Here is a 26944-nt window from a genome sequence, read left to right as displayed (position 1 = left end):
TCCTCTTTCTGGCCATGTGGATGCTGGGATACCAAGTCCAGGAAATACACTGTGAATCCCATTGGCAAGAGAAAATGCTACTACTGCCTTTCAGATCCAGTTTGCCCCAAATCCTTCATGAGGCCAGAAACCACTTTGTTAGGAAGCGAACACTGAATATCTCAGGAAGGCCCTATATCTCCCAAGGCCCCCTCCCTCCAGGGCCTCCTTCCACTCTTCCCTCAGCCTCTCTCTCTCTCCCCTGAAGGCCTCAAACTGCCAACTGCCAAGTGTTGAGGCAGAGGCAGCCATTTTGTGTTCTGGCAGTGCTTTTGTGTTCCGGCGGCCATTTTGTGTTCTGGCAGTGCTTTTGTGTTCCGGTGGCCATTTTGTTCTACTTGTGACTGTGGGGAATAATGTTCTGGAACCTTCTCTGAGGCCTCAGTTGAACAGAGGCTTCTCTTTCTCTCCTGAGGCTCCAGAGAGAGAAGGAGGCCAGGCTCCTTGGGCCAAAAGGAAGGAAGTGTGTCCCTTTGTGCCTCTGACTCTCCATTTGGGGGGGCGGGGGAGGAAGGAAAGAAGGAAGGGGCCTGTGGTGTCTGAGGAAGGGGAGGCAGGGACTCAGGGCCAGTGGGGAGGCTGGGCTTTGGGGGCTGGGAGAGAGAGGTGGGAAAGAGACTTTTGGGCCCTAGTTGGGGAGGGTCTCACCGGTCCTTGCCTCCCCCTTTGGGAAAGGAGACCCCCTCAGCCCCCTGGACTCACTCCTGCCACTCATTCCTAGAATGGTTGGGACTCAGAGGAGTTTCCTAGGCATTGTCACCTTCTGCCCTCCATGGCCATTGGCACTGACCTTTTCCCCATTGCCTTCCCTCCCTCAGCCCTGTGGACCTCCTCCTCCTTCGCACTCAGAGCAACCCTTCTCTACGGCTGAGGAGACGGCCTCTGACCCAGGGAAGATCCAGCCATAAAGGACTGCAGAAGAGCCCTTTCTGGGGCTCCAGGAATCAGTGTTTTTGTACTGAAGGTAGACCTTTATTCCTGGAGCTGAAAGAGGACTTTGTTTAAATGTTTCAGTCCAGGACTGTATGGAAGGGTTGCAGCTGAGAGACTGAGCCCATGCTTTGCAGGAATAAAGTCCCAAATGCAGTCTCTAGCAGAACTGTCTTCCCAGAAGGTGAAAGTGAGATTTCCAGACCCCAGACACACAGTGCGCCAGTGAGTCCTTTGTGTGGGGACTGTGTGTATGTGGTATTTGCTAGAGTTTTATGAGGTATTCGTTTCACTGGGTTTATAAAATGAGTTTACATACATCTTCACTTCCCCCAAATGAGCATAATCCACAGTTCAATGTTCAGTCATAAACATATACATTTATAGATTTTTGTTGTATAAGTGCAACATATTCAGCAGTGTGCATCTTTTTTAAAATATACAAGGAAAAGTGAAGAAATTGTCATTTTGACAATAGATCCATTCAGAAACAATGCACACAAATGTACATGCCTCAATTTCTATGTGGCTTTAGCAAGCAGAGGGAGGAGGTGCATGCTTCATGCTCCTGCTATGACTGACATAACAAAAACAGTAGTTAAGTTTAGAGAAATAGTATCATCTACAAAAATGAAATGATTATTTTGACCAGTGTCTAAATGGGGAGGGGGCCATGATGAGGGGAGGCCATAGATCAGATCTCTAAGGTAATGTAGCTCTTATTCAGCCCAGGAGCTACAGCTTCTCCACCTGGGACATAAAGCAGGTCCTCCCGCTCCTCCTCTGTGTGAAAGAGAAGTCATGATGATACAGTGACTTTGAGTGCTGCAGGGTTTCTAGCCAAAGCAAGCCTAACCCTTGTCTCTTTTCTCAGGAACTTCATCTTGTACACGGCTTTGGAGTGTCTTTTGTTGGAAGTGACCGAAGTGCAGGGCCACCAGGATCCCCCTTCCCACATGATGGCCAACACAAAGGCCAAGCAGAGGGAGCTGGGCTCCAACAGAAAGAGGCTTCAGAGGTACAACAACTCTTTGGTAAGTTGCCATCCTGACTGTTAGTTTCATCTGTGTCTGGGCCGGCTCATGAAAGCAAGCAGAGAACATACTGTCGCAGTTTGGCAGACAGAGTCCTGGTTAATCCTCTGTCACCTCATTTTTTGAGGGGGCTTTGAAAATGGCCTATTTCACTCCTCCTCCTCCCACTTTCCCCCTTTCTTCAGGTCAGTTCAGTTGCTGCAAAATGTGTTCCAAGTTCAAAAGAGTGTGCGTCCCATCAACTCAAAAGAGGGGAGGAGGGAAGAGGGCAGGATCTTTCTCTTGCCAGGAGTCGGAGCAAAAACAAACTTCTGTACCCTTCCTCACTTGTGTGATCATTATTTTTAACAACTTTGGCCATCTGGACCACCTTCTGGTGTTGCTTGTCCACATGAGTCTTTCTTTCCCAATCTGTGAAATGCTGGGGGATATGGAAGAATATCTCTGGACTTAAATTGAGGGTGGGCCCAGTGGCCCTCAAGCCCAGAGTACTCCCCAGAACTGTTCTTTAAAAAGGAAATTAGCCTCTGAAATTAGGTGAGATATGGCTAAATGATTCATTGGTGACTAAATGTACTATACATGTTGGGATAGTCAGTATCTTAATCAATCAATAATATTCCAGAAATGGCCTAATTTATATTGTTTATCATATTATATATTATATTGAAAGAATTTAAGACAAACTGGATCTCAAAGGCTGTAGCTTTTTCTTGCTTGCAGAATTTAAAGTTTATTTCCTGGACTGATTTCTGCAGTGTTGAAATAATATTTTCAATGGACCATGTGCTTTCCTCCCCTTTTGTTTAGTCATTTTCTGGATGAGGGCTATTTTCTGTTGCAGGTGACCTTTGCGGATGTGGCAATATATTTCACCGAGGAGGAATGGAAACTATTGACGAAGAAGCAGAGACTGATGTACAGTTCTGTTATGATGGAGAATTATGACAATGTGGCCTCTGTGGGTAAGGAACCTGAATCCATTGCCCTTCCTGTGAAGACTGAGGGCCCTTTCATAATTCACTGTCAGAGCGCTATGATTCCACTTTAGAATGATAGAATCAAATAGTTGAAATAGACCACAAAGACCCTCCGGTTCAATCTTCTGCCATGCAGGAACAGACATTCAAAGCATCCCCAAGAGATGGATATCCAGCCTCGGTTTAAAAACCTCCAAAGAAAGAGACTCCACCAAAATCTGAGTGTATATTCCACTGCTGAAGAGCTTTTACTCTCAGGAAGTTCCTCCTAAAGGTTAAGTGGAATCTCTTGTCCCTCTGGCTTGCATCCATTGTTCCATGTCCTTTTCTCTGGAGTAGCAGAAAGCAAGCCTGCGCCATCCAGAATATGACATCTCTTCAAATATTTGAACAGGGCTGTCATATCCACTCTTAACCTTCACTTCTCTAAGCTAAAAATACCAAGCTCCTTAAGTCATTCCTGCGAGAGCATGGTTTCCAGACCGTTCTCCATTTTGGTTTCCCTCCTCTGGACATGCTCCAGCTTCTCAACATCTGTTTGAATTGTGGTGCCCAGAACTGGACACAGGATTATTGCAAGAGAGCCCTAACCAAAACAGAATAGAGTGGCACTATTACTTCCCTTGATCTTGACACTATACTCCTATTGATACAGTCTAGGATTACATTGGCCTTTTTAACTGCTGCATCACATTGTTGACACATGTTCAACTTGTGCTCTACTACCATTCCTAGTTCCCTTTCACACGTAATTTAATTGTCATAACAACTTCCTGCAGAATCGTGAAATTTCTAGTTTTAGTGAGGCACTATTATTCTCCACTTTGTAAGGATTCTAAATATCAAATCCTAAACTGCCAATTCTGGAATGTTGTGGGATGCAAGTGCTATGCTTTTAGGGGATTTTGGTACTTAGCTCAATAGAGTGAAATAGTTTTACTGGGGCAATAGTGACCTCTGGACTCAGCCAATCTATAGCAGGTCCTGAATCAAACAGATCTTCAGAGGCATTTGAAATAGGTTTTTGTGTTTTATTTAGAGGTAAAGCAAAACACACAGACACATACATAGAAGTGTTCACACACACACACAAGAACTAGGTAACAAAGGTGGAGTGGTGAATAGATGTAAGGCTTTGATAATGGTGATACGTTATCTATCCAGATCTTTATTCCAATTGCTGAGGATTTGAAATAAGGAGAGGTCCGTAGTTCCCATGACAATTGGGGTTGGTGAGTGCATTGAGGTGTTTAGCCATGAAAACAAACAGAGTGTCTATCTGTAACTGGACTGACACCGAAGAACAGCAAGTCGGGGCTGATATTTATACACTCTTACCTCGGGTTACGAAATTAATCCGTTCCGCCGCCATTTTCGTAACCCGGAAGTCTTCGTAAGCCGAGAAAGCCATAGGCGCTAATGGAGAGAAGCCGCGATTTGGTGCGAAATAGCGCCGAAAAGCACCAAAAGGTTATTCGTAACCCGGAATAACCTTCGTAACCCGGAAATATTTTTTTTTTTCGTAACCCGGAAATTTCGTATCCCGGCGCATTCGTATCCCGAGGTAAGAGTGTACTGAAATTGGTGCTTCGGGGCAGAAACTGTGGGTTTAGAAAGGTTTATATCACTTTAGAATATTTCCTTTGTGGGGGAAGAATGGTGTGAAACAAACTGAATGCAATGGGTGTTTGATGCAAATACATCAGACAAAAGGGATTAGCACACTGCCTCTCAGATTCTTGTTGGCTCTGAATTTTGATCGCGTTCACAAGCCAATGTACACTACAATCTGAAGGTGATGCACCAAACACAGCTCAAAAATATCATAGCAGAGTACGGAAGCAAATATCCAGATATAGGCATCTGCAATGCACTGACCACTTTTCACACTTAAAAATAAGTCACAAACACAGTCGATTTCATTGAAATCCTTGGAGGTTCTCTATCTTGAGTTGCAAAATAATACAAATATTTGCAAGCTCTCCTCTCCAACTTCCATCAACTTCACCATCTCTTGCTCACACAACTCAGATCCAATCCACTCCAATCCTCATGTGAGCTGCATACTGTATTGGTTGTGAGTCATCTCCTGGTGCCACATAGGATGAAACATCCTCTGCAGTTAGCTTGCATCATGCCTTGGGCTCTGACTCAGCAGTCTATGGCCATCTCACAGGATATGATGCCACCTGTCAATCAAAGTATTTTTGCACATGTTTAATTAAATATTTTTTTCAACAGTCCTTTGACTATCTTCTTCCACTGATTCCCTCAAGGCAGTCCCATACAGTCTCTTCTTTGCTAGCTCCTATGAGTAGGAATGCAACCATTCAATGGATTTAGAGACATAAGCAGCAGGGTCATGCTTGGGTTACTCACAGCAACTTTATTAATTTAATCTCTAAGAAGGCGGGATTAATGAGGGCTAAATCATGTGGTAACACCCTCCTCTGTTAAGTCTGATTTTGAGTCTCATCTGTAATTGTCCTTCTTTACAGAAAAACATTTGAGTCATGAGAGAGTCCACACAGGAAAGAGGTCACAAAAATGCCAGCATTGTGAGAAATGTTTTCCTTTCCAGTCAGTCCTTGTCAAACATCAGAGAGTCCACACCGGGCAGAAGCCTTACAAATGCCAGCGTTGTGTGAAATGTTTTTCTTGGAAGTCAATCCTAATGATAAATCAGAGAGTCCACACAGGAGAGAAGCCATACAAATGCCAGCTTTGTGGGAAATGTTTTTCTCAGAAGTCAATCCTAATGATACATCAGAGAATCCACACAGGAGAGAAGCCATACAAATGCCAGCGTTGTGGGAAATGTTTTCCTTGGAAGTCATACCTAGTGAAACATCAGAGAGTCCACACTGGAGAGAAGCCATACAAATGCCAGCATTGTGGGAAAGGTTTTTCTCAGAAGTCAAACCTAGTGACACATCAGAAAGTCCACACAGGAGAGAAGCCATACAAATGCCAGCGTTGTGTGAAATGTTTTTCTCGGAGGTCAATCCTAATGATACATCAGAGAGTCCACACAGGAGAGAAGCCATACAAATGCCAGCGTTGTGTGAAATGTTTTTCTCAGAAGTCAGACCTAGTGAAACATCAGAGAGTCCACACAGGAGAGAAGCCATACAAATGCCAGCATTGTGGGAAATGTTTTCCTCAGAAGTCACACCTAGTGGCACATCAGAGAGTCCACAGAGGAGAGAAGCCACACAAATCCTAACATTATATTTGTCAATAACGAATACAACAAATATATTTTCAATCCAGCAGTGCAAAGAAAAGGCCCTTGTGATCTTATTTGTAAAATTTGTCTGTCAATATGTCTCTATGTTTTCAAGTTGGATTTTGTTATGTTTAGGTTTTAATTGCCAATAGTATAGATAATTGCTTTGGGTTGTCAATTTGGCTGGGGATTGTGGGTTGTGGTGTAGGTTAGGTAGATGGGAGGTTGGGATTTGTTGCAGCTGGTTAGAATAGTTATGGGAATTATAGCTTTTGCAATGTGTGGGATTTTGGCTTAAGAAAGTTGGGAGCAGGTATTAACAGAAAGGGCTAGTTTCTGGGAATGGCAAAAGGGGGCCTTGTTACCTGTGGGGCATCGACTGTGGGAATTGAAAGTGGGGGCTAGGTTTGGAAGAGGGTGATGTTTTAGGTTTTAGGGGTTTTAATATATTGTTTGTATTGGAGTGGTCAGTTCTGGCTTAAACACTGAATTTCTATGTGTTCTCAATAAAGTTCTTTACTGTTTCAACACACTGGACTTTGATGCACAGAATTTCTGAATTTGCCCAAAACTGACCCTTTCTTCTCTCCTCAGTTCTCATCTCCATTCCCAGCCATAAGAACAGCACAGACACACAGACACAAACATACAGGATACACAGAGAGAGCTATATTTCCAAAGCAGAGCCTTCCTTTCCTGCCTTTCCCTCCTGAGTCCAGCTCTGCACCTTGGCCTCCATTGCGGTCTCCTCAAAGGAATAAAGGAGCGAAGGAAGGGGAGGCCACTGAACCCAGGCGCATACCTTCCTTTCCCACAAACGCCGCCAGCGGAATAAGCAGCAGCATCTAGGCCCTGGCAATCCCTGTGCATGCAGAGGAGGGGCCTTTGGGACTATATGCGCCTGCACAGTCTCAGCCCCAGAAGCCATTGCTGCCCTCACAGTCTGTTCTTAGGGAGGGAGGGAAGTGGGGAGAGCCCTTTTCATTCAGAGGAATGGCTGGAGGGGAGAGGCCCCTCTTCTCCCCCCAAAGAAAGGCAGGGGTCCTGCAAAGCCTCCTCTCCCTCTTTCCTTCCCTGCCCCCTCCTTGGGGGATTCCTTGGGTCCCGGGTACTTGGGGAGTTGTTATGATAAATGAAGGCCGGTGGGACCCTTGGAGAGAGGCATGGCCATGGAGGGGAGGGGTATCCAAAGGGAAAAAGGTCTTTGAGGAGCCCCCTCCCTCGTGGAAAGTGGGGCCGAGGAGAACCCCTCTCTTCTGATGCCTCATTTCGGGAAGAGTTTTGTGCCAAATAAAGAGCATTACACAGCATAAGATTCAATAGCATTTTTCTTGGGGGGGGTGTTTTCTCTGGAGTCCTGGGGAGGGGGTTCTGGGGGGGAGAGAAGATCCAAAATCCTCTTGGCCAAAGCCAAGAGGAGGGAGACGGAGGGACCTCAAAACTCTGGCAATCCCCTGTCAACCTGGGAACTAGGCTTAGAGACCCACAGGATCCAGATTGGGCATCTTCCCTCACATACTTCACAACAACCCTGCAGAGGAGGACCAACAGAGAGACCCACAGCCCCAGAAACATTCATCCCCAGTTCTGGGAGCATACTGAAAGGGCTTTTGACCCCCTTGAAGAGATGAAATTATTATTATTATTATTATTATTATTATTATCATCATTATTATTTATATTCCACCTTTTTTCAATGGAATCAAAGAGGATTACAGTAATAAAATAACATACAATTTAAGAAATACAATTAAAATTCCAAACCCCCAAGACTTCTCCCAATTATAAAAACATTAATCAACCCTTAAAAATCCTATTAAACATCAAGAAAATTTAAAACTTTCATAACACAATACAGTAAAAAAGTTTTATTCGGGCAAGAAACGGGTCATTTTCTGAAGGAGAGGTGGGAGGGCAGGAACGATATACATCAATAGCAATTTCCATCACACTAACGATGGCAAGGGTAAGGGTCAGGGGGAAGGAGAGGCCAGTCAATAGATCTCATCTAGTCTGGAAAGAGATCCATCTTAATAGCCTTTCTAAAGGCTTCCAAGGTGTTAATAGGACGGATCTCATCCGGAGGTCGTTCCAGAGTGAACCAACACCTTGTATCTTGTCCGGAAACTAATGGGCAGCCAGTGGAGGGATTTAAGAACCCGTGTAATGTGGGCAGTTCTAGAAGAGCCCATAACCAGCCTGGCTGCTATATTCTGTACCAATTGAAGTCTCTGAACTTGGCACAAGGGTAGTCCCATGTAGAGTGCATTACAGAAGTCGAGCTGAAGGGTGACCAGCGTATGTACTACTGTTTCAAGGTCTCCCTGCTCCCCGCCCCATATCTCCGAATGAGCTTCATGTAAATGTTGAATAGCACTGGGAACAGAATTGCGCCTTGAGGGACGCTTGACTTGACTCCCTCTTGGACGAACAACTGTCACCAAGCGACAGCATCTGGAATCTGCCAGAGATTTAGGACCTGAACCACTGGTCGTCTCAACTCCGTAACCTGCCTTAAGTCCGGTTTGAAATGGATCTAGAAAATCCGTTTCTTCCAAGACTGCTTGGAAACCCCAAAACCCAACTCTCCCATGCGTTCCAGAAAGATACCGTGGTCAATGGTGTCGAAGGCCACTGAGAGGTCCAAGAGCACCTGCAGGATCACACTTCCCCTTTTCAAAGAGCTGTTGATGCTCAGATGGAGATCATCAACTAAGGCGACCATGGCCTTCTCAACTCCGTAACTCATCCTAAAACTGGGGTTGAAATGGATCTAGAAAATCCGTTTCTTTCAAAACTGCTTGGACTTGAATAGCGACTGCCCTCTCAGTTAGCTTCCTTAAGAATGGTAAGAGCGAAACTGGCCTGCAATTGTTTCTGTCCAAGGACTCAAGGGAAGGCTTTTTTAGAAGTGGTTTAACCACTGCCTCTTTGAGGCACGATGGAAGACAATCTTCCCTGAAAGATGCATTAGTAATGTTTTTAGCAGCATCTTGATGGTATCTCCCCCCTCAACGGCCAGCCAAGATGGGCAAGGATCGAGAGAACAAGTCCTCTTTTTCATACTCCCAAGGGGCTTGTCCACATCCTCTGTACTAACTAACTTAAATTGATCCAGAAGAACAGTATAGGCGGAGGCTTTGGATACCTCTCCTGTCACCTCTGTCGTAAGGCCGGCATCCAAGTCAGCTCTTATCTGAGAGATTTTGTCTGCGAAGTAGTTATTAAAAGCATCAGAGCAGGCTTTTTAGGTTCTAATAAAGAGTTCAGGATGGGGGGCATTTGAGTCACGTCCCTTACCACCCTGAATAGCTCTGCTGGATTAGACTTTGCAGACACAATAGATGCAGAGTAGAAGGACTTCTTAGCTGCATCTATTGCCACTCCATAGGATTTAAGAAAAACCCTTATCAGGTATGAGTCGATATTTCTGCCAGCCGCTCTCTGACCTTTGTCCAGCCCCTTCATTATTCTGAGTTCTTGAGTATACCACGAATTGCGATTTGAAGCGGTTTGGAAAGGGCGCTTGGGAACAATAGTGTCTATAGCTCTAATAAGACCGTTGTTCCAAGTATTGACCACAGCTTCAACAGAATCGCCAGCATCACCACCCATCAAACCCTCTAAGGCCTCTGGGAACCTAGTGGGTTCCATCAACCTTTGAGGGTGGACCATTTTAATAGGTTCTCCAACTCCAACGGTGGAAATAGTGGCCTTCAGCCCAACCTTGACCAGGAAATGATCCATGGTCCATGACAATGCGGAGATATTGACTACCTCCGCCCACGGATGTGCCTGTTCCGCACAGAAGACCACATCGAGAGTATGACCTGCACAGTGCGTGGGCTCAGAGACTATCTGGGAAAGGCCCATGTTTGTCATGCTGACCATGGACTCCCGAGCTACACCAGATACGTTCATTAAACCAGCCTCGAGGGGGATGTTGAGGTCGCCCAGGACTAAAAGCCTAGGCGACTCCAGCAGCAGTTCTGAGACCAGTTGTGTCAGCTCCGCTAGGGAGTCTGTTAAGGAACGGGGTGGACATTAAACAGACATAATCCCCAGACTTTCCCTAGTGTTTAAGCTGAGGCAAATACATTTGATTGGTTTATCTTACGGATAGGTATCCTGGCCAAAGCAAGATTGTCTTTATGGACCAAAGCGATGTCCCCTTACCTGCTCTCTGATGGAGAACCCGGCTGGTAGGGCCTGAGCCCAGGTGGCTGAGCTATCATCACCCAGCCAGGTCTCTGTGAAACAAGCCAGGTCAGCCTCTTCGTCCAGTAGGAGATCCTGGACTATCTGCGTTGTATTTTTGACTGACCTGGCATTACACAAGAGCAGGGAAAGATTCTGTGGCTGGTTTGGTATGCTCTCCAGCTCTTTTGGGATAGCAGGGTGAATGGAAGGGGAGATAGATATCAAACATCAATCTCTCCTTCCACTGTAACGACATTTCACCCTGTTAGCACACCATGCACATCTTGTATAGCCGATCCACAGTCAATTCGCCATCTGAATCATATTCTCCTTGCCCATGCCCATCTCCCTCCAAGTGTCCCACCACAGATCTGTTCAAGAACATATGAAATAAAAGTACACAAGGAAAAAGGTACCAGCCAGTTGGCATCGTCTGTCCTTGGACGGGTGAGGGTTGTTCCCAGGGCAGACTGAAGGGACCCTTTAAAGTGGCACCCACAGCCTCACCCACCATTCACCACTGCATCCCTGCCACTGGGAGCCAGGGATGTTAAGGGAGAAGGCTGTCTCCTGGCTGGCGTCCTCTGGCCTCGGGGGAATCTACAGTCCTGGCCATTCCCCTCTCACTGCTGCCTTGCCTCTGCTGCCTTCCTTGGCACCTGGAGAAATTGGGGGAGAGAAAGGGTTGCTTCTGGCTTGGCTCAGCTCTCTGCCTGGCTGGCTGGAGGTGAAAGGAAGGAAGGAAGGAAGGAAGGAAGGAAGGAAGGAAGGAAGGAGTGAAAGTGCCAAGGGAAGAGAAGCATAATGGGACTATTGAAGCGAGGTGGGGGTATCTTGGACCAGACTGATGTACCCACCCTTCAGGACCCATTGTAAGAGCTATCACAGCTCACTGTGATGCTTTAAATCAGGGGTCCTCAAACTCCAGCCCTCCAGGTGTTTTGGACTTCATCTCCCAGAAGCCTCAGCCAATCACCGCACATATGCAAATTTCCTTCCTACCTCAGTAGTCTACAGTCAATCTGAATAGACTTCCAGAGCCCCACAAAGGCTCCTCCTTCCTCTTTGTCCCTCAGCCAATCACCATCCACATGCAAATTTCCTTCCTACCTCATAATGCCTTCCCTGACAACTTGGGCAATGATTTGAGATTCTGGGAATTGGGGATCGGGGGCAATACGTTGCGGTGGTTCTGGTCCTATCTCTCAGGCAGATTCCAGATGGAGATACTTGAGGACAGTTGCTCCTCTAAAAGGGATCTTAAATCTGGCGTTCCTCGGGGCGTCGTCCTGTCACTAATGCTGTTTTTTCTTAAACCTTAAAAACCAACCTCAAAAATTCAAGGTCACATGGGATGTAAAAGGGCAACATTACATAAAAACAGGGATGGACTCAGAAGACAGAGATACCTTCTTTGCACCAATTCAGTCATCCAAAGGGAATCCTATTACAAAGGAAGGCCCACTTCTGCTCCAATGTGGTTGAGATCAGATATAAGTGGGGACCATCGTTCTTCAAAAGGCAGAGGAAGATTCCCCCCCGCAACCTTCTGGATTGATCAGTGAGTTTTTCCATAAACCAAAAATCCCAAAATCAAGACCACCAATCAGTCATATTGACCTTTCCAGTTTTCCCAGCCCTGGCAATTTCAATCCTGGCCAATGCCAACAAAAATGCAACAATATCTTTATTGTGTAATGTCTTGTTTTCACTAATAAACACTGAAAGCAATAAAAGTTCTGGAGAAGGGACAATCTTTTGATCATTGATTTCTGAAACTAAGTTAACTACTGAATGCCAAAATGCAAATATACTTGAACAGTCGTACCAAATGTGCAGGAAGGTACCTCTAGTATTACATCCCCTCCAACAGCATGAGATGGGGCTCTTAGTAAGGCCTGCAAGTTGTCATGGTGTCAGGTACCATCTATGCTCAACTTTAAGGATGCTTTCTTTTAATGCTGTTTAACATCTACATGAAACCGCTGCGAGAGATCATCCAGAGGCATGGGGTGGGTGCTATCAGTATCCTCATGACACCCAGAGATATCTCAGCGTCAACTAAGGAAGGCATCTCCCCTCTGAATGAATGTCTTGGGGCAGTAATGGGCTGGATGAGGAAAAACAGACTGAAACTGAATTCAGATAAAACGGAGGTGCTGATTGTTGGAGGTCCTAATCCAGTTACGGAGGTTTGTCAACCGGTCCTGGAAGCGGTCGCACTTCCCCTAAAGGACTATGTTTGCAGTTTGTGGGTGCTCTTGAATCTGTCGCTCTAGATGTCAGCTCAGATAGACGCAAAAACAAGGAGTGCCTGTTATCAGCTTTGGTTGATACGCCAACTGCGTCTCTTCCTGGAACCTGAGGACATGAAAACTATGATGCATGCGCTGATAACCTCATGCTTTGACTTCCACAATGAGCTCTACATAGGGCTACCCTTGCACTTAGTACGGAAACTTCAACAAATCCAAAATATGGCAGCCAGAGTGGTCACTGGAATATCTAGAGGTGTCCATATCAGACCTATAATGGCTGCTCATTAATTTCCTGGGACAGTACAAGGTCTTGGTTATAACCTTTAAAGCCCTCCATGGCTTGGGTCCAGCTTACTTACGGGATCACCTTCTCCCATACAATCTGCCCTACACTTTGAGGTCCTCTAGTAAAAACTTACTGCAGCCAGCAATAACAAGGCTCTCTGCAGTTACACAAAGGACCTTCTCCCAAGTTATGGAACAGCCTCCAGAAGAGATCCGATATGTCACCAGTCTTTAAGGCTTTAAAAAAGCTCATCAAGACATATCTCTTTCCAGATTAGCATTCCAGCAATCTCTTATTAATTGAATTGTTCAGCAACTGCTCTAACTGCTTCTGCCCTATTTTTAATAATTGTTTTAAGAATTGTTTAAGAATTTAATTGTATTTTATTGTGGATGGGAGGAATTGGGAGGGTTTGGGACACAACAATGACAAGTTGTTATTGTGTTTTACCAGTGCTTTTACTGTTAGCTGCTTTGATCTGTTTTTAGAAGCCTTTAGAAGCCTTTGAGGCACCTTTGTCACGTGTGAGGGTTGCCTGGTAGGCGGAGTGCCCACACAGATGGCAACCCTTGCAAGTGATGAGGGTGCCGCAGCTGCAGCGCACCCACCAGACACGGCGCATAACGGTGATGTTGCAGATGTGCCACCTCCAAACGGGGCGGCGCAACTGCCATCGCTGGCTCTTTGGGGTGACAGAAGTGCACCGCAAAAAGGAGACACTTCCGTGCGCTCCTTTTTTGCTCTGCAACAGCGCTGCTCAATTTGGTTGTTGCGGCACTTCTGCAGAGGAAAGAGTGACGCCGGGGACGCACCTCTTTCAGGCGACCTGTACCCCGCCTTAGTATGTTTCACAAGTTTTGTTGCTTGTAAATATTTGTATTTGTCAAGTCTCTTCATTGTATCTGTGTTATTGTTGTTGGTCCTATGTGTTTTTTTTTCTTTTAGCACCAAAGTTAAAAAAAATGTAGTATCCTGGAATCTAGAAAGCATATCCAGGAGAAGGTGTTTTGGCCACACTGTAAACAATAACATCCAAAATGCACAAAACAGTGGTGCCTTTCTCCTGTTTGATTTTTAACACTTTTGATCATAGAATCATAGAATTGGAAGAGACCGCAAGGGCCATCCAGTCCAACGCCATTCTGCCATGCAGGAACTTTCAATCAAAGCATCCCTGACAGATGGCCATCCAACCTCTGTTTAAAGACCTCCAAGGAGGAAGACTCCACCAAAATCTCTGAGGGAGTTTGCTCCACTGTCGAACAGCCCTTACTGTCACGAAGTCCTTCCTAATGTTGAACTGGAATCTCTTTTCCTTTGCATTCATCCATTGCTCTGGGTCCTAGTCTCTGGAGCAGCAGAAAACAAGCTTGCTCCCTCCTCAATATGACATCCCTTCAAGTATTTAAACAGGGCTATCATATCACCTCTTAACTTTCTCTTCCCCAGGCTAAACATCCCAAGCTCCCTAAGGCCTTCCTCATAGGGTTTCATGGTTTCCAGACCCTTCACCATTTTAGTCGCCCTCCTGATAAAAATCTGATAAAGAAGACCCTCTATTTTTTCATGATGATGATGATGGACCTCTCTATCTACAGATTTCTTTACCCATGGATTGAACCATCCAAAGCTTGAAAACATAGAAAAACAATGTAAATTCCAAGAGCAACTCTTGTTTTTGCCATTTTATATAACAGACGTTGCTTTTGTTGTTGTTGTTGTTATTGCGTGTCTACAAGTCATTTTGAATTTATGGTGACCCTAAGGCAGACCTATCACAGAGTTTCCTTGGCAAATGTCTTCAGAATAGCTTTCCCATTGCCTTTCCCTGAGGCTGAGAGAGTGTCCTCCAATGGGCTTCCATGGGATTCCCAATCTGATCTGCAGAGTCATAGTTCAGCTATGCTCAAACCACACACTGGCTCCTATATTATGGACACCATTTCACTGGGCCATTTCATTTCATGGACTAGGCCCAGCTTTCTCATCCATGGAAATCATTTTGCAAGCCCCCTTCTCCTCCTCCATTTCCAGGCCCAGCTCCTTCTGAATGCCCCCCAACTCTCCCAGTTTGGCAGGGACCCTCCCCTGGTTCATCCTCTGCCCTCCCACCTTTTCAGATGCTCTTCAAATGCTACAGTTTCCTCCTCCTCCTGCCATTTCTCCCCTTCTCTTGAGCTCACTGCCATTGCTGCAAACTGAGTCCAAAGGGCAAAAGGAGTCTGCCCTCCATGAAGACAGCGAAGGAGAAAGGAGAAGAGGGGCCCTTCCCAGAGGCTCAGGCAAAAGCAAACAGCTGCAGCCTCTCCTAGTTTGCCTCTCCTTCCTCAGAAATAACCTTGTAATCTTGATCATACTCTGAGGTTCCATGGTCCCAGCGTCCCTTTGATTCTCTGGGGTCCCCCCCCCCCAAAAAAAAAATCTCATGGCCCCACAGAGTCTCCCAAGAAAGGAGAGGACTAGACACACAAAGAGACACACTTCCTTCCTTTTGGCCCAAGGAGCCAGGCCTCCTTCTCTTTCTGGAGCCTCAGGAGAGAAAGCGATACCTCTGTTAAACTGGGGCCTCAGAGAAGGTTCTGGAACAATATTCCCCACAGTCACAAGCAGCACAAAATGGCCCCCAGAACAAAAAATGGCTGCCTCTGCCTGAGAGCTTGGCAGTTGGCAGTTGGAGGCCTTCAGAGGAGAGAGAGAGACTGAGGGAAGAGTGGAAGGGGGTCCTGGAGGGAGGGGGCCTTGGGAGATATTGTCAGAACCTGTTATTGAGATCAGTTATAATGCTGTATATATTCAGTTCCTATATAATCACTTCATGTATGTTTTGAGATATCTGATCTATATTGTTCTGTTAGCTAAGATGTTGGGGGGGGGGTGAAGAGTATATGGGAAGAATATTAAAGTGGTGTTAGTTTCTAAGTGGGGCCCTGTTAACTGCTTTGGAGTGTTGTTTTAGACAACTAGCTGGCAATGTTGCAAATGTCTTGAGTGAGGCTGGGTTGTGATGGGGACCTGGCTAAGTGTGTCTGGGGTGGGGAACTAGCAGGGGGGAGAAAGGAGGGGGCAATTTTGTATGTACAAGGCTGTGTAAATTTACAGTGCTTTATAAATAAACGTTAATAATAATAATAATAATTTTAAAAATGTACATTTTCCTCTGAAGCCTCAGACTCTGCAAAAAAGGGTTACAGATCACTACTGCAATGCTCTTACAATAGACTTCCTACTTTTGGTATAGGTTTGTTTGTGGGCCATTGATCAGAGGATTCCAAACCTCACAGATATAGAGCCTTCCTGAGATATTCGGTGTTTGCTTCCTAAGAAAGGGTTTTTTGGCCTCATAAGGATTTGGGTCACAAGAGGAGGGGTCTCTAATAGGAGGGCCACTGAGACGACGATTGTCCCCCAAAGTACACCAAAAGTAGCTCCTTTGGGAGGTTTTAAAATCAAGTGAATGTACATGAACTGAAAAGATATAACCTTATTACTGATCTCAATAACAGGTTCTGACACCTAGTGAGACATCAGAGAGTAGTAGTAGCCTTTCCTCTTGCCAATGGGATTTACGGTGCATTCCCTGGACTGGATCTCCCAGCATCCACAGGGCCAGAGAGAGGAGGGTCTAGCCCTGCATAGGGCTGCCATCTCATGGGTCTTAGGCTCTGGGAATGTGTGCCTTTGGCCAGTGTCCGTGTGGCTGGGGCTCCAGAGCCCCTCAGTCCCTCCTGCCTTGTTCCATATTAACTGCAGGAGGAGCCTGTGAGGGTGGGGCAGGGGGTGGGGTCTTCCAGCTCCTCTGCCCCCATTGGTCAGACTGAAGAAGGGGAGGAGCTTCTGCCTCTCTATTTAGCTCTGTGCGCGGAAGAGAGAGTGAGGAGCAGAGAGTGAGTAGGGGACAGAGAGATAGAGACAAGGAGAGGAGAGGAGAGGAGAGGAGAGGAGAGGAGAGGGACAAGGCCTGGAAGAGGTAGGCTTTACTGCTGTGCTGAGGCCTCCAACTGCCAAGCAACTGCCAATGCTATTTTGTGTTCTGGCAGCCATTTTGTGCTGCTTGTGACTGTGGGGAATAAAGTTCCAGAACCTTCTCTGAGGCCTCAGTTGAACAGAGGCCTCTCTCTCTCTCCTGAGGCTCCAGAGTCAGAAGGAGGCCAGGCTCCTTGGGCGAAAAGGAAGGAAGTGTGTCTCTTTGTGGGTCTTTTGTGTCTCTTTTCTGAGAGGGTTTTTTTCTTACACAGCTCTGCTCCTTCTGGGGAACATGGGTTTTAAAAGGGATCAGAAATGGGGAGGATAGTTTTAATATAAGTGTTATTATTATTCTTCACAAACATGGGGCTTTGGCTTCTAAGAGGAGGATAGTCCCCCAAACAAGGCCAAAAGTAGCTCCTTTGGAAGGTTTTAAAAGTCTCCCCAGTTTCCTTATTAATAGATTTTCAGGGAAGAAGGAAGGAGGCAGAGCAGACCATCTCATATTATTACCAAATAAACATAGAAACAAACAAGAACAACAAAAATCAGCATTAGACATAAAAGCAAACTACTTCTTTCTTTTAAAGGAAATCCATTATTAGGAGGGTAAAAACAAGACTTTGGTGCTTCTGCCCTTTTACAACCGACTCAGGCTGTATCTGCACTGCAGAAATAATCCAGTTCGAAACCACTTTAACTCTCCTGGCTCCATCCTGTGGAATCCTGGGATTTGTAGTCTGTTGTGGCACCAGAGCTCTCTGGCAGAGAAGGCTAAGTGTCCCAAAGGTAAAAGCCCAGGATTCCATAGCACTGAGCAGTTAAAGTCGTGTCAAAGTATCTTATTTCTGCAGTGTGGATGCAGCCTTCTTGGGAAAGGGGCAGATGATGGGGGAAAGCACTGGGGAACTCTGGAGGTTTCAGCAGATGATTTATTTATTTATGTATTTATGGAGCACTCATTTCACATCTATCTACAGGGACATAACCAGGGCCCTCTCCAATTCCCCATCCCCTAATCACCCACCACTCTAAGAAGGCATGGAGTATCTGTTGTGTAGGGGATCTGCAGTGAATCTATGCTAGGTCCAGGAGGCTTTGTTTGGAGCAGAGAGAGGAAGGGGATACCCACCTCTGCATTGGCCCAAAGGAGGCATATGTCACTTGCGTCTGTCACCAGCAGGATGCTGTTATCTTTATTCCACATTATTTCCTGTTCTATATCAGGGTCTGATTTGCCAATACCATATTGTTTTTATCCATTAGAAAGAGCTTTCTTAATTGTCTGTCAAAGAACCATGAAAGATCATAACCCTGATCATTAGGATCTTCTCATGTCTTTATTCTATAACCAGTTCTATTTATTTGCATTGATTCTTTATAGGAGATCCAATTTGCGTCCTTTTTTGAATCTCTGGTCTCTTCTCTCAGGAACTTCATCTCGGCCCCCTTGGACACAGTTTTGGGCACCTTTTGCTGGAAGTGACCCAAGTGCAAGACCACCAGGACCCCTGCCCACCTGATGGCCGACACAGAGGCCAAACGGAGGGAGTTGGGCTCCAAGACAAAGAGGATGCAAACCTACAAGAACTCCTTGGTGAGTCGAGGTTCTTGACTATTAGTTTCATCTGTGTCACTGCTGGGCCAGTTCATGAAAGCAAGCGGAGAACATACTCTCCCTATTTAGCAGAGAAAGTCCTGGTTAATCCTCTATCAGGACTGTCACTTTTTCAGGGGCTTTTAAAAATGTCCCGGTTGCTCTCTCCTCTTCCCACGTTCCCCCTTCTCAGCTCACTTCAATTCCTGAGTGTCATTCAGTTTGCACCCCATCAACTCAAAAGTGGGGAGAGGAGATGAAAGAAGGAGACAGGATATGGCCCTTCCCAGGAGAGTGAGGCAAAAGTAAACGGCTGTGCCCTTCCTAGCTTGTGTGATCTTTCTCATAATCAACTTTGGCCATCTTGACCACCTTTTGGTGTTGCTTGTCCACATGTGCCCTGCTTTTCCAATCTGTCAAATATTGGGCAATATGGGAGAACATCTCTGGATCTAAATATGGGGTGGGTCCAGTGGCCCTCAAGCCCACAGTGCTCCCCAGAAATGTTTTTTAATAATGACATTTGGTTCTAAAATGTGGCAAGAAATGTCTAAATGCACTATAATTCTTTGGTGGCCAAATTTACTGTATGTGTTGGGATAGTGAGTATCATAATCCATCGTCTATATCCCACCCATGGCCGAAATTATGTTGTTTATTATATTGTATATTATATTGAAAGGATTCAAGACAAACTGGATCTCGAAGGCAGGAGTTTGTTTTTCTTGCTGACAGAATTTAAAGTTTATTTCCTGTACTGAATTGTGAAGTGATGAAATAATATTTGGATGCACCATGTGTTTTCCTCCCCTTTTGCTTAGTCACTCTCTGGATGAGGGCTATTTTCTGTTGCAGGTGACCTTTGCGGATGTGGCTGTATATTTTACCGAGGACGAATGGAAACTCTTGACGAAGAAGCAGCGGCTTATGTACAATTATATAATGATGGAGACTTATGAGAATGTGGCCTCAGTGGGTAAGGAACCAGAATCCACCAGCATTATAGAATCATAGAGTTGGAATAGACCACAAGGGCCATACAGTTCAACCCCCTTCTGCCATTCAGGAATACACATTCCAAGCACCATCCAGCCTCTGTTTAAAGGCCTCCAAAGAAGAGGACTGCACCAAACTCTAAGGGAGTATATTCCACTGTGGAAGAGCTCTTACTGTCCCAAAGTTCCTGCTAATGTTCAGGTGGAACCTCTTTCCCTGTGGCTTGCATCCATTGTGGTGTCTCCTTTTCTCTGTAGCAGCAGAAAGCAAGCTTGCTCCGTCTTCAATACAACCCTTTCCAATATTTAAACATGGATATCATATCCACTCTTAAATTTCTTTTCTCCAGGGTAAACATACCCAGCTCTCTAAGCTGCTCCTCATAGGACTTGATGGTTTCCAGATCCTTCACCATTTTGGTTGCCCTCATCTGGGCATGTTCTAACTGAATTGTGGAGCTCAGAATTATTCCAAGTGAGGATTATTCCAAGTGAGGCCTGACCAAAGCAGAATAGAGTGGCACTATTACTTCCCTTGATCTAGAAACTATACTCGTATTAATGCAGCCTAGAATCACATTGGCCTTTAGGAGTCCTAGATCCCTTTCAAGCGCAGTTTAATTGTGATAGCAACATCCTGTAGAATATCTGAATTTGTAGTTTAGTGAAGCACTATTGGAGAGACAACAAAGGAGAGGGGCCTTGGGGATTGGGAGGCAGCCATGAACTTGACAGATTTTAAGAACTGGTTTGAGAGAACTTCTGAGAATTGGATCAAATCCTTGTTTGTAGATATTTTTAGGGGTTCCATTTACCAATTATGAGTAAAATCTATGAAGGGAGGAAAGGGGGACACAAACCTGCTTGTCTTCTAATGTTTCTTTTCCTACCTGAGCTTGCTTAGTTCCTTGGTTGATTCCAGAGGCCCTTTGTTACCCAAAATGCTGGAGTCTGGGAAGGATACTCCCAAGTGCTACGCTTTTAGGGGAATGGGGTACTCAGCTGAAAGTAGACATATAGTTTGGTTGGGGCAAAAGCAACCTTGGGATTCAGTTCAACTATACCAGGCCCGGAAGCACAGAGAACTCCAAAGGCTTTTGAAATAGGTTTTTATGTTTTATTTAGGGGAAAAGCAATATATATACACATATACACGCATATAAAGATATAGGTGTTCACACACACACGCAAAGACTAGTAACAAAGGTGGGAGTGGTGAACAGTGTGAACCTTTGCTAATGGTAAAACTTGACCTAGGTGGATTTTGATTGGAATTGTTCAGGGTCCAGAATGGTGAGAGAAGTCAGTAAGTTCCATGGCAAGTGGGGTTGGTGAGTGCATTGAGGTGCTTAGCCATGTAAACCGACAGACTCTCTGTCTGTAATTGGACTGACGTCGAAGAACGGCCAGTCAGGGCAGATATTTATACTGTAATTGTTTCTTGGGGTCAGAAACCGAGTGTTCAAAAAGGTTTATATCAATTTAGAAAGATTCCTGGGGGAGAGAATGGTTTGAATCCAAATTAAATTCAATGGGTGCTTGGTGGAAATATCTCAGACAAAAAGGATTAGCACACTGGCTCTTGGTCCTTCTTGGCTCTGAATTCCTATTGCGTTCACAAGCCAATATACAGCGTAATCTGAGGGTGACACTCCTAGATGCAGCTCAAGAATAACATAGCAGAGTATGGAAACAAATATCCAGATATAGATATTGGCAATTCACTGACCACTTTTCAATTAAAAATAAATCAGAAACACAATTGGTTTCATACAAATAATAATACAAATATTTGCAAGCTCTCCTCTCTGACTTCCATCAACTTCACCATCTCTTGCACACACAACTCCAATCTAATCCACACCAATCAGCTGTATACTGTATTGTTTGTGAGTCATCTCCTAGTGCCAAACACCATGGAGGGACCCCTGCAGTTAGCATCTGACTCAGGACTCTATGGCACTCTCACAGGAAATTATGCCACCTGTCAATCAAAGTATTTTTGCACGTTTTTAATGGAATATTTTTTCCAACAGTCCTTTGACTATCTGCTTCCACTGATTCCCTCAAGGCAGTCCCCGTACGGTCTCTTCTTTGGTAGCTCCGATGAGTAAGGATACAATCATTATATGGATTTGGGGGCATCCAGAACAGGGTCATGTCCAGGTCACTCACACCAACTTTATTAATCTAATTTGAAATAGGCAGGGGTGAACGTGGGGCTAAATCTTGGGGTAACATCTTCCTCTCTTAATGCTGAGATTAGTCTTGTCTGTCATTTTCCTTGTTTACAGAATCACTTGTCAGTCATGAGAGAATCCACACAAGAAAGAAGTCACATAAATGTCAGCATTGTGGGGGGAAATTTGCTTACAAGTCAATCTTAGTCATGCATCAGAGACTCCACACGGGAGAGAAGCCATACAAATGCCAGCATTGTGGGAAATGTTTTTATTTGAAGTCATTTCTAGTGACACATCAGAGAATCCACACAGGAGAGAAGCCATACAAATGCCAGCGTTGTGGGAAATCTTTTTCTTCAAAGTCATACCTATTGGCACATCAGAGAGCCCACACAGGAGAGAACCCAAACAAATGTCAGCATTGTGGGAAAGGTTTTTCTTCAAAGTCAGACCTAGTGAGACATCAGAGAGTCCACACAGGAGAGAAGCCATTCAAATGCCAGCGTTGTGGGAAATGTTTTTCTTCAAAGTCATACCTATTGGCACATCAGAGAGTCCACACAGGAGAGAAGCCTGTATGCCAGCATTGTGGGAAAGGTTTTTCTACAAAGTCACACCTAGTGAGACATCAGAGAGTCCACACAGGAGAGAAGCCATTCAAATGCCAGTGTTGTGGGAAATGTTTTTCTTCAAAGTCATACCTATTGGCACATCAGAGAGTCCACACAGGAGAGAAGCCATACAAATGCCAGCATTGTGGGAAATGTTTTTCTACAAAGTCACACCTAGTGATGCATCAGAGAGTCTACACAGGAGAGAAGCCATACAAATGCCAGCATTGTGGGAAATGTTTTTATTTGAAGTCAATCCTAGTGTTACATCAAAGAGTCCACACAGGAGAGAAGCCATACAAATGCCAGCATTGTGGGAAATGTTTTTCTCGGAAGTCAATCCTAGTGTTACATCAAAGAGTCCACACAGGAGAGAAGCCATACAAATGCCAGCATTGTGGGAAATGTTTCTCTCAGAAGTCAAACCTAGTGAGGCATCAGAGAGTCCACACAAGAGAGAAGCCATACAAATGCCAGCATTGTGGGAAAGGTTTTTATTTGAAGTCAATCCTAGTGTCACATCAGAGAGGCCATACAGGAGAGAAGCCACACAAATCCCAATAGTGAACTAACATTATCATTGTCAATAATACACAAGAGAATCCACACAGGAGAGAAGCCATACAAATGCCAGCATTGTGGGAACTATTATTCTCAGAGGTCAAACCTAGTGACACACAAGAGAATCCACACAGGAGAGAAGCCATACAAATGCCAGCATTGTGGGAAATGTTCTTCTTCAAAGTCAGACCTACTGAAACATCAGAGAGTCCACACAGGAGAGAAGCCACACAAATCCCAGTAGTGAATTAACATTATTTTTCTCAATAATGAATACAAAAAAATATGTTTTCAATCCAGTGGTGCTAAGAAAAGGCCCTTGTGGTTTTGTTTGTAAGCTTTGTCTGTCGATATGTCTGTTTGTGTTTTAAAGTTGTATTTTGTTATTTTAAGGTTTTAATAGCTAATAGTATACATAATTACTTTGGGTTGTAAATTTGGCTGGAGATTGTGGGTCGTAGTATAGGTTCGGTAGTTCGGGGGCTGGGATTTGTTATAGATGTCTAGAATAGTTATGGGAATTATAGCTTTTGCAATGTGGGGGATGTTGGCTGAAGAAAGTTGGGGGCAGGTATTGACAGAAAGGGTTAGTTTCTGGGAATGGCAAAGGGGGCCTTGTTACCTGTGAGAATTGGAGGTGGGGCTAGGTTTGGAAAAGGGAGGAGTTTTAGGTTTTGGGGTTTTCATGTATTGTTTGGATTGGAGTGGGCAGTGCTGCCTCAAACACTGAATTCCTTCTATGTATTCTCAATAAAGTTCTTTGCTATTTCAACACACTGGACTCTTTGATGCACAGAAGTTCTGAATTTGCCCAAAATTGACCCTTTCTTTCTCCTTAGTCCTCAGCTCCATTCCCAGCCATAAGAACAGCAGAGGAAAATACATACACACAGAGACTAACTAGAGCCTTCCTTTCCTGCCTTTCCCTCCTGAGTCCAGCTCTGCATTTTGGGCTCCAAGATGTGGTCCATCTTATGGATAGGTATCCTGGCCAAAGCAAGATTGTCTTCATGGACCAAAGCGACGTCCTCTTACCAGCTCACTGACGGAGAACCCGGCTGGTAAGGCCTGATCCTAGTTGACTGAGCTATCATCACCCAGCCAGGTCTCCGTGAAACATCCCAGGTCAGCCTCTTCATCCAGTAGGAGATCATAGACTATGTGCGTTTTATTTTGGACTGACCTGGAGTTACACAAGAGCAGGGGAAGGTTCTGTGGTTGGTTTGGTATGCTCTCCAGCCCTTTTGGGATAGCAGGGTGAATGGAAGGGGAGATCAATATTTGTCAGGCTCCTAATTGCAGCCCCTCTTGCAACACAAGACAGTACTTTGAAAAAGGAACAGCTTGTATTGAAGAAGATACATGTAATAGAAGTGACTTTTTAATGTCAGGAATGAAAGAAAGTATAAACATAATATTTTTATAACCATATCAATTATCCCCACCCCATTAGGCTATAAAGATAATTAATTGGAAAGCCCTTTCCTGCGCAGTGTCCTCCCATCTGGGATTGTGGCAGCGTTTCTAAAAACAATTAAGCTCTCATGTGCCTTCTCACAATCACTGCACCTGTGGCCTTGGACCACAGAACTCAGCCACACAACAATTTTCATTAACATTATGGCTTAACTATATATATGTATATGTATGTGTGTGTGTGTGTGTGTGTGTATATATATATATATATATATATATATATTGAAACCCCATCAATCCCAATCTAATATGATACCATATGAAAATATAATAGACCCATAACAACATAATACAATATAAAAATACCAATAACTCTCTATGTTCCTCCTCCTTTTACAGAGCAGTCTTTTAAACTCAAGCCTCTGTTAGAAGGATAATTCCCACACATTCCAATCCTAGCAAACACATTCTTTAGCCATGATCTCTCTACCTCTTTCTAGTATCTTTTATTAAAGCACACATTAAAACATATTATTTTAACACACCATAAATCCTATCTATCTTAACTCTATTCTATACCTAAACCTTTAACTCTTATGGCATGAATCCCTAAATGAATAAATGCATGAATAAAGGGATTCATGACATACTGTGACTTCAGGCTGGTGCTCCTTACCTGAATGAGAGTGGCTCATTGCAACCTGAGGCTGATGCTTCTTGCCTGAAACACTGAGACTGGCCCATTGTGATCTCAGTCTGATGCTCCTTGGATGAAGGATTGACACGGTACTATTGTGACTTCAGGGTGATGCTCTTTATCTGAAGGGTTGAGACTGGCTCATTGCAACCTCAGGCTGATGTTCCTTTCCTGAAGGATTGAAACTGGACCATTGTGATCTCAGCCTGAGGTTCCTTGCCTGAAGAATTGAGATGGTACTATTGTGACTTCACCTGAAGGATTCAGACTGGTCCAATTTGAACTCAGGCTCATTATGACTTCACGCTGATGCTCCTTGCCTGAAAGACTGAGACTGGCCCATTGCAACCTCAGGCTGATGATACTCCTTGCCTGAAAGATTGAGATGGGAGAATTGTGACTTCAGACTGGTGTTGTATACCTGAAGGATTGGGACTGGTCCATTGCGTGTCAGAAACAGTGTATAAGGGTTCTGTCATAAAGAGTAAAAATATTAGGGTTTGATTCTGAGAGTTAAAGTAGGAGTTATAGTTGTAGTTCATAGTAGGTAGTGTAGAGTGATGGGTTATAGAAAGCATGTAGTGGGAAATGTTAGAAAGACAGGTGGAGTGGCTTTTAGATTAAGGAGGGCATTTGGAAAGAGTAATGGGGTTGCAGCTGGAGACTGGTTATCAAGGAGAAGTGAAGCTGGCTTGGGAAGACCGCTCTTCAAGGTGAGGCTGTCTGGGAAAAGGGAAGGGATAGACAACCTTGGGATCTATGCAACCTCCGCTTGTGTTGCTTTAGCTTGGGAATTGGGGGCTGACTTAGGGAGGGGTTGAGCAAGTTCCTTTGGACTTCAGACTTTGCAAAAAGGTGTTAATGGATGTTTCTGCCTGGATTCATCAATAAAGCTCCTTTTGTTTCAAATGAGTTTTATTTTTTGAGCACAGGACTGACTCCAGATCTCACCGTTTGCAAAGTCTCACAGTTTTAACTCCAATGGAGACCCAGGAACAAGAAGAGTTCTTGGGGAACCCAGTGGTTCTGGAGATCCCGGTGGTGGAGGAGCAGGTGCCTTCTTCAGAGGAACAAGGGGCCAAACCCAAGACCGGGAAACCTCCTGAAGCTCACACCATCCAGGCCACCACTGGAGGATTTGGGTTTCTGGCCCCAGACTGGGGAAAGGAAGGCCGTCGGGGGGCAGAGTGACAGCCTGGGACCTGGCAGTGGGGGAGTCGCTTGACAGCTGCCCCAGCAAAGAAGAACCCCAGGTTGAAGTTTATTCAATGGAGGAAGACAGAATGGAAATAAAGGACCGTATGAAGTGGATGGTGTCCAAGTTAAAGATGTAAGACAAAAGATGTAAGACAAAGCTGAAGAACCAAAGAACCAAGAAATGGTGTTTTAAAACATGCTAAAGAACTAAACAAGATGGTTCCGCACAGAGCATTGATGTGAAGTAGGGATTTGGCAACTGAGACAAGGAAAGACTGAGGAATTTGGAAGCTGAAGCGGGGTGCTGTTCAGGTGTGTCGAACTATGACCGGGAAGGTGCCTTTTCTCCTGAGTCGCAATAAAGAGGAACTGACAGGACAACGGACTAATTTGAACAGAACAGCCTACCTTTGGACAGCTGTCTCCTCCCAAAAAGAAGAAGTTGAGTAATGGGCTGCAATATTGCAAGACTTCAGCAGCCAAAAGCCAGAGAGTAGAAAAGTATAAGGATCCTTGGCGTTCATCCTAATTTGGTTGGCACCAACCGCGCAGCAACGATGTCATCCCCAGCCTTTGATGACAACTGATCAATGTCCGGCGGAAGGAAAGTGTGTGTGAGTATTGTATGAATGTGTGAGTGAATGGAAGAGCTCTTGATAATCAATGTTTGTATTATGTTTGTGATTTAATAAATGTTACATGTATAGTGTTTAAACCCAAATTTGGTGTCTCACTATCTGTGTTAGCCCTGCTCTGAACAAGTCCACA

At 44.8% G+C, this 26944-nt stretch overlaps 3 protein-coding genes across 3 annotated transcripts in view; 2 read left to right on the top strand and 1 right to left on the bottom strand.

Annotated features, from left to right (window-relative positions):
* The window catches only part of LOC149301567 (uncharacterized), a 107883-nt gene that overhangs the window by 41118 nt on the left and 39821 nt on the right, over positions 1 to 26944 (bottom strand). The window lies entirely within an intron of this gene.
* On the top strand, positions 1121 to 6209 carry LOC149301569 (uncharacterized). The gene is made up of 2 exons (XM_089484244.1): positions 1121 to 1159; positions 5565 to 6209. The coding sequence occupies exons 1-2, from the start codon at positions 1121 to 1123 to the stop codon at positions 6207 to 6209; spliced, it is 684 nt and encodes a 227-aa protein (XP_089340370.1).
* Positions 18456 to 23184, top strand: LOC149301568 (uncharacterized). Its single transcript, XM_089484230.1, has 4 exons — positions 18456 to 18516; positions 19372 to 19492; positions 21806 to 22825; positions 22899 to 23184. Exons 1-4 carry the CDS (start codon positions 18493 to 18495, stop codon positions 23108 to 23110), a joined length of 1377 nt encoding a protein of 458 aa, XP_089340356.1. The 5' UTR covers positions 18456 to 18492; the 3' UTR covers positions 23111 to 23184.

Source organism: Sceloporus occidentalis, unplaced genomic scaffold (assembly GCF_023333645.1).
Source record: "Sceloporus occidentalis isolate IW3139 unplaced genomic scaffold, rSceOcc1.0.p SCAF_21, whole genome shotgun sequence".
Taxonomy (NCBI): Eukaryota; Metazoa; Chordata; class Lepidosauria; order Squamata; family Phrynosomatidae; genus Sceloporus; species Sceloporus occidentalis.
The sequence above is the reverse complement of the archived record's forward strand: the minus strand, read 5'-3'. Positions and strand labels throughout refer to the sequence as shown.

Bases quoted from the DNA above. Each gene is read 5' to 3' on its own strand.
- LOC149301569 (XM_089484244.1), top strand. From the start codon at position 1,121: ATGCAGTCTCTAGCAGAACTGTCTTCCCAGAAGGTGAAA. The intron at 1,160-5,564 runs GTGAGATTTCCA...TTTCCTTTCCAG, and splicing joins TGTCTTCCCAGAAGGTGAAA to TCAGTCCTTGTCAAACATCA.
- LOC149301568 (XM_089484230.1), top strand. From the start codon at position 18,493: ATGCAAACCTACAAGAACTCCTTG. The intron at 18,517-19,371 runs GTGAGTCGAGGT...TTTCTGTTGCAG, and splicing joins AAACCTACAAGAACTCCTTG to GTGACCTTTGCGGATGTGGC. The intron at 19,493-21,805 runs GTAAGGAACCAG...CCTTGTTTACAG, and splicing joins TGAGAATGTGGCCTCAGTGG to AATCACTTGTCAGTCATGAG.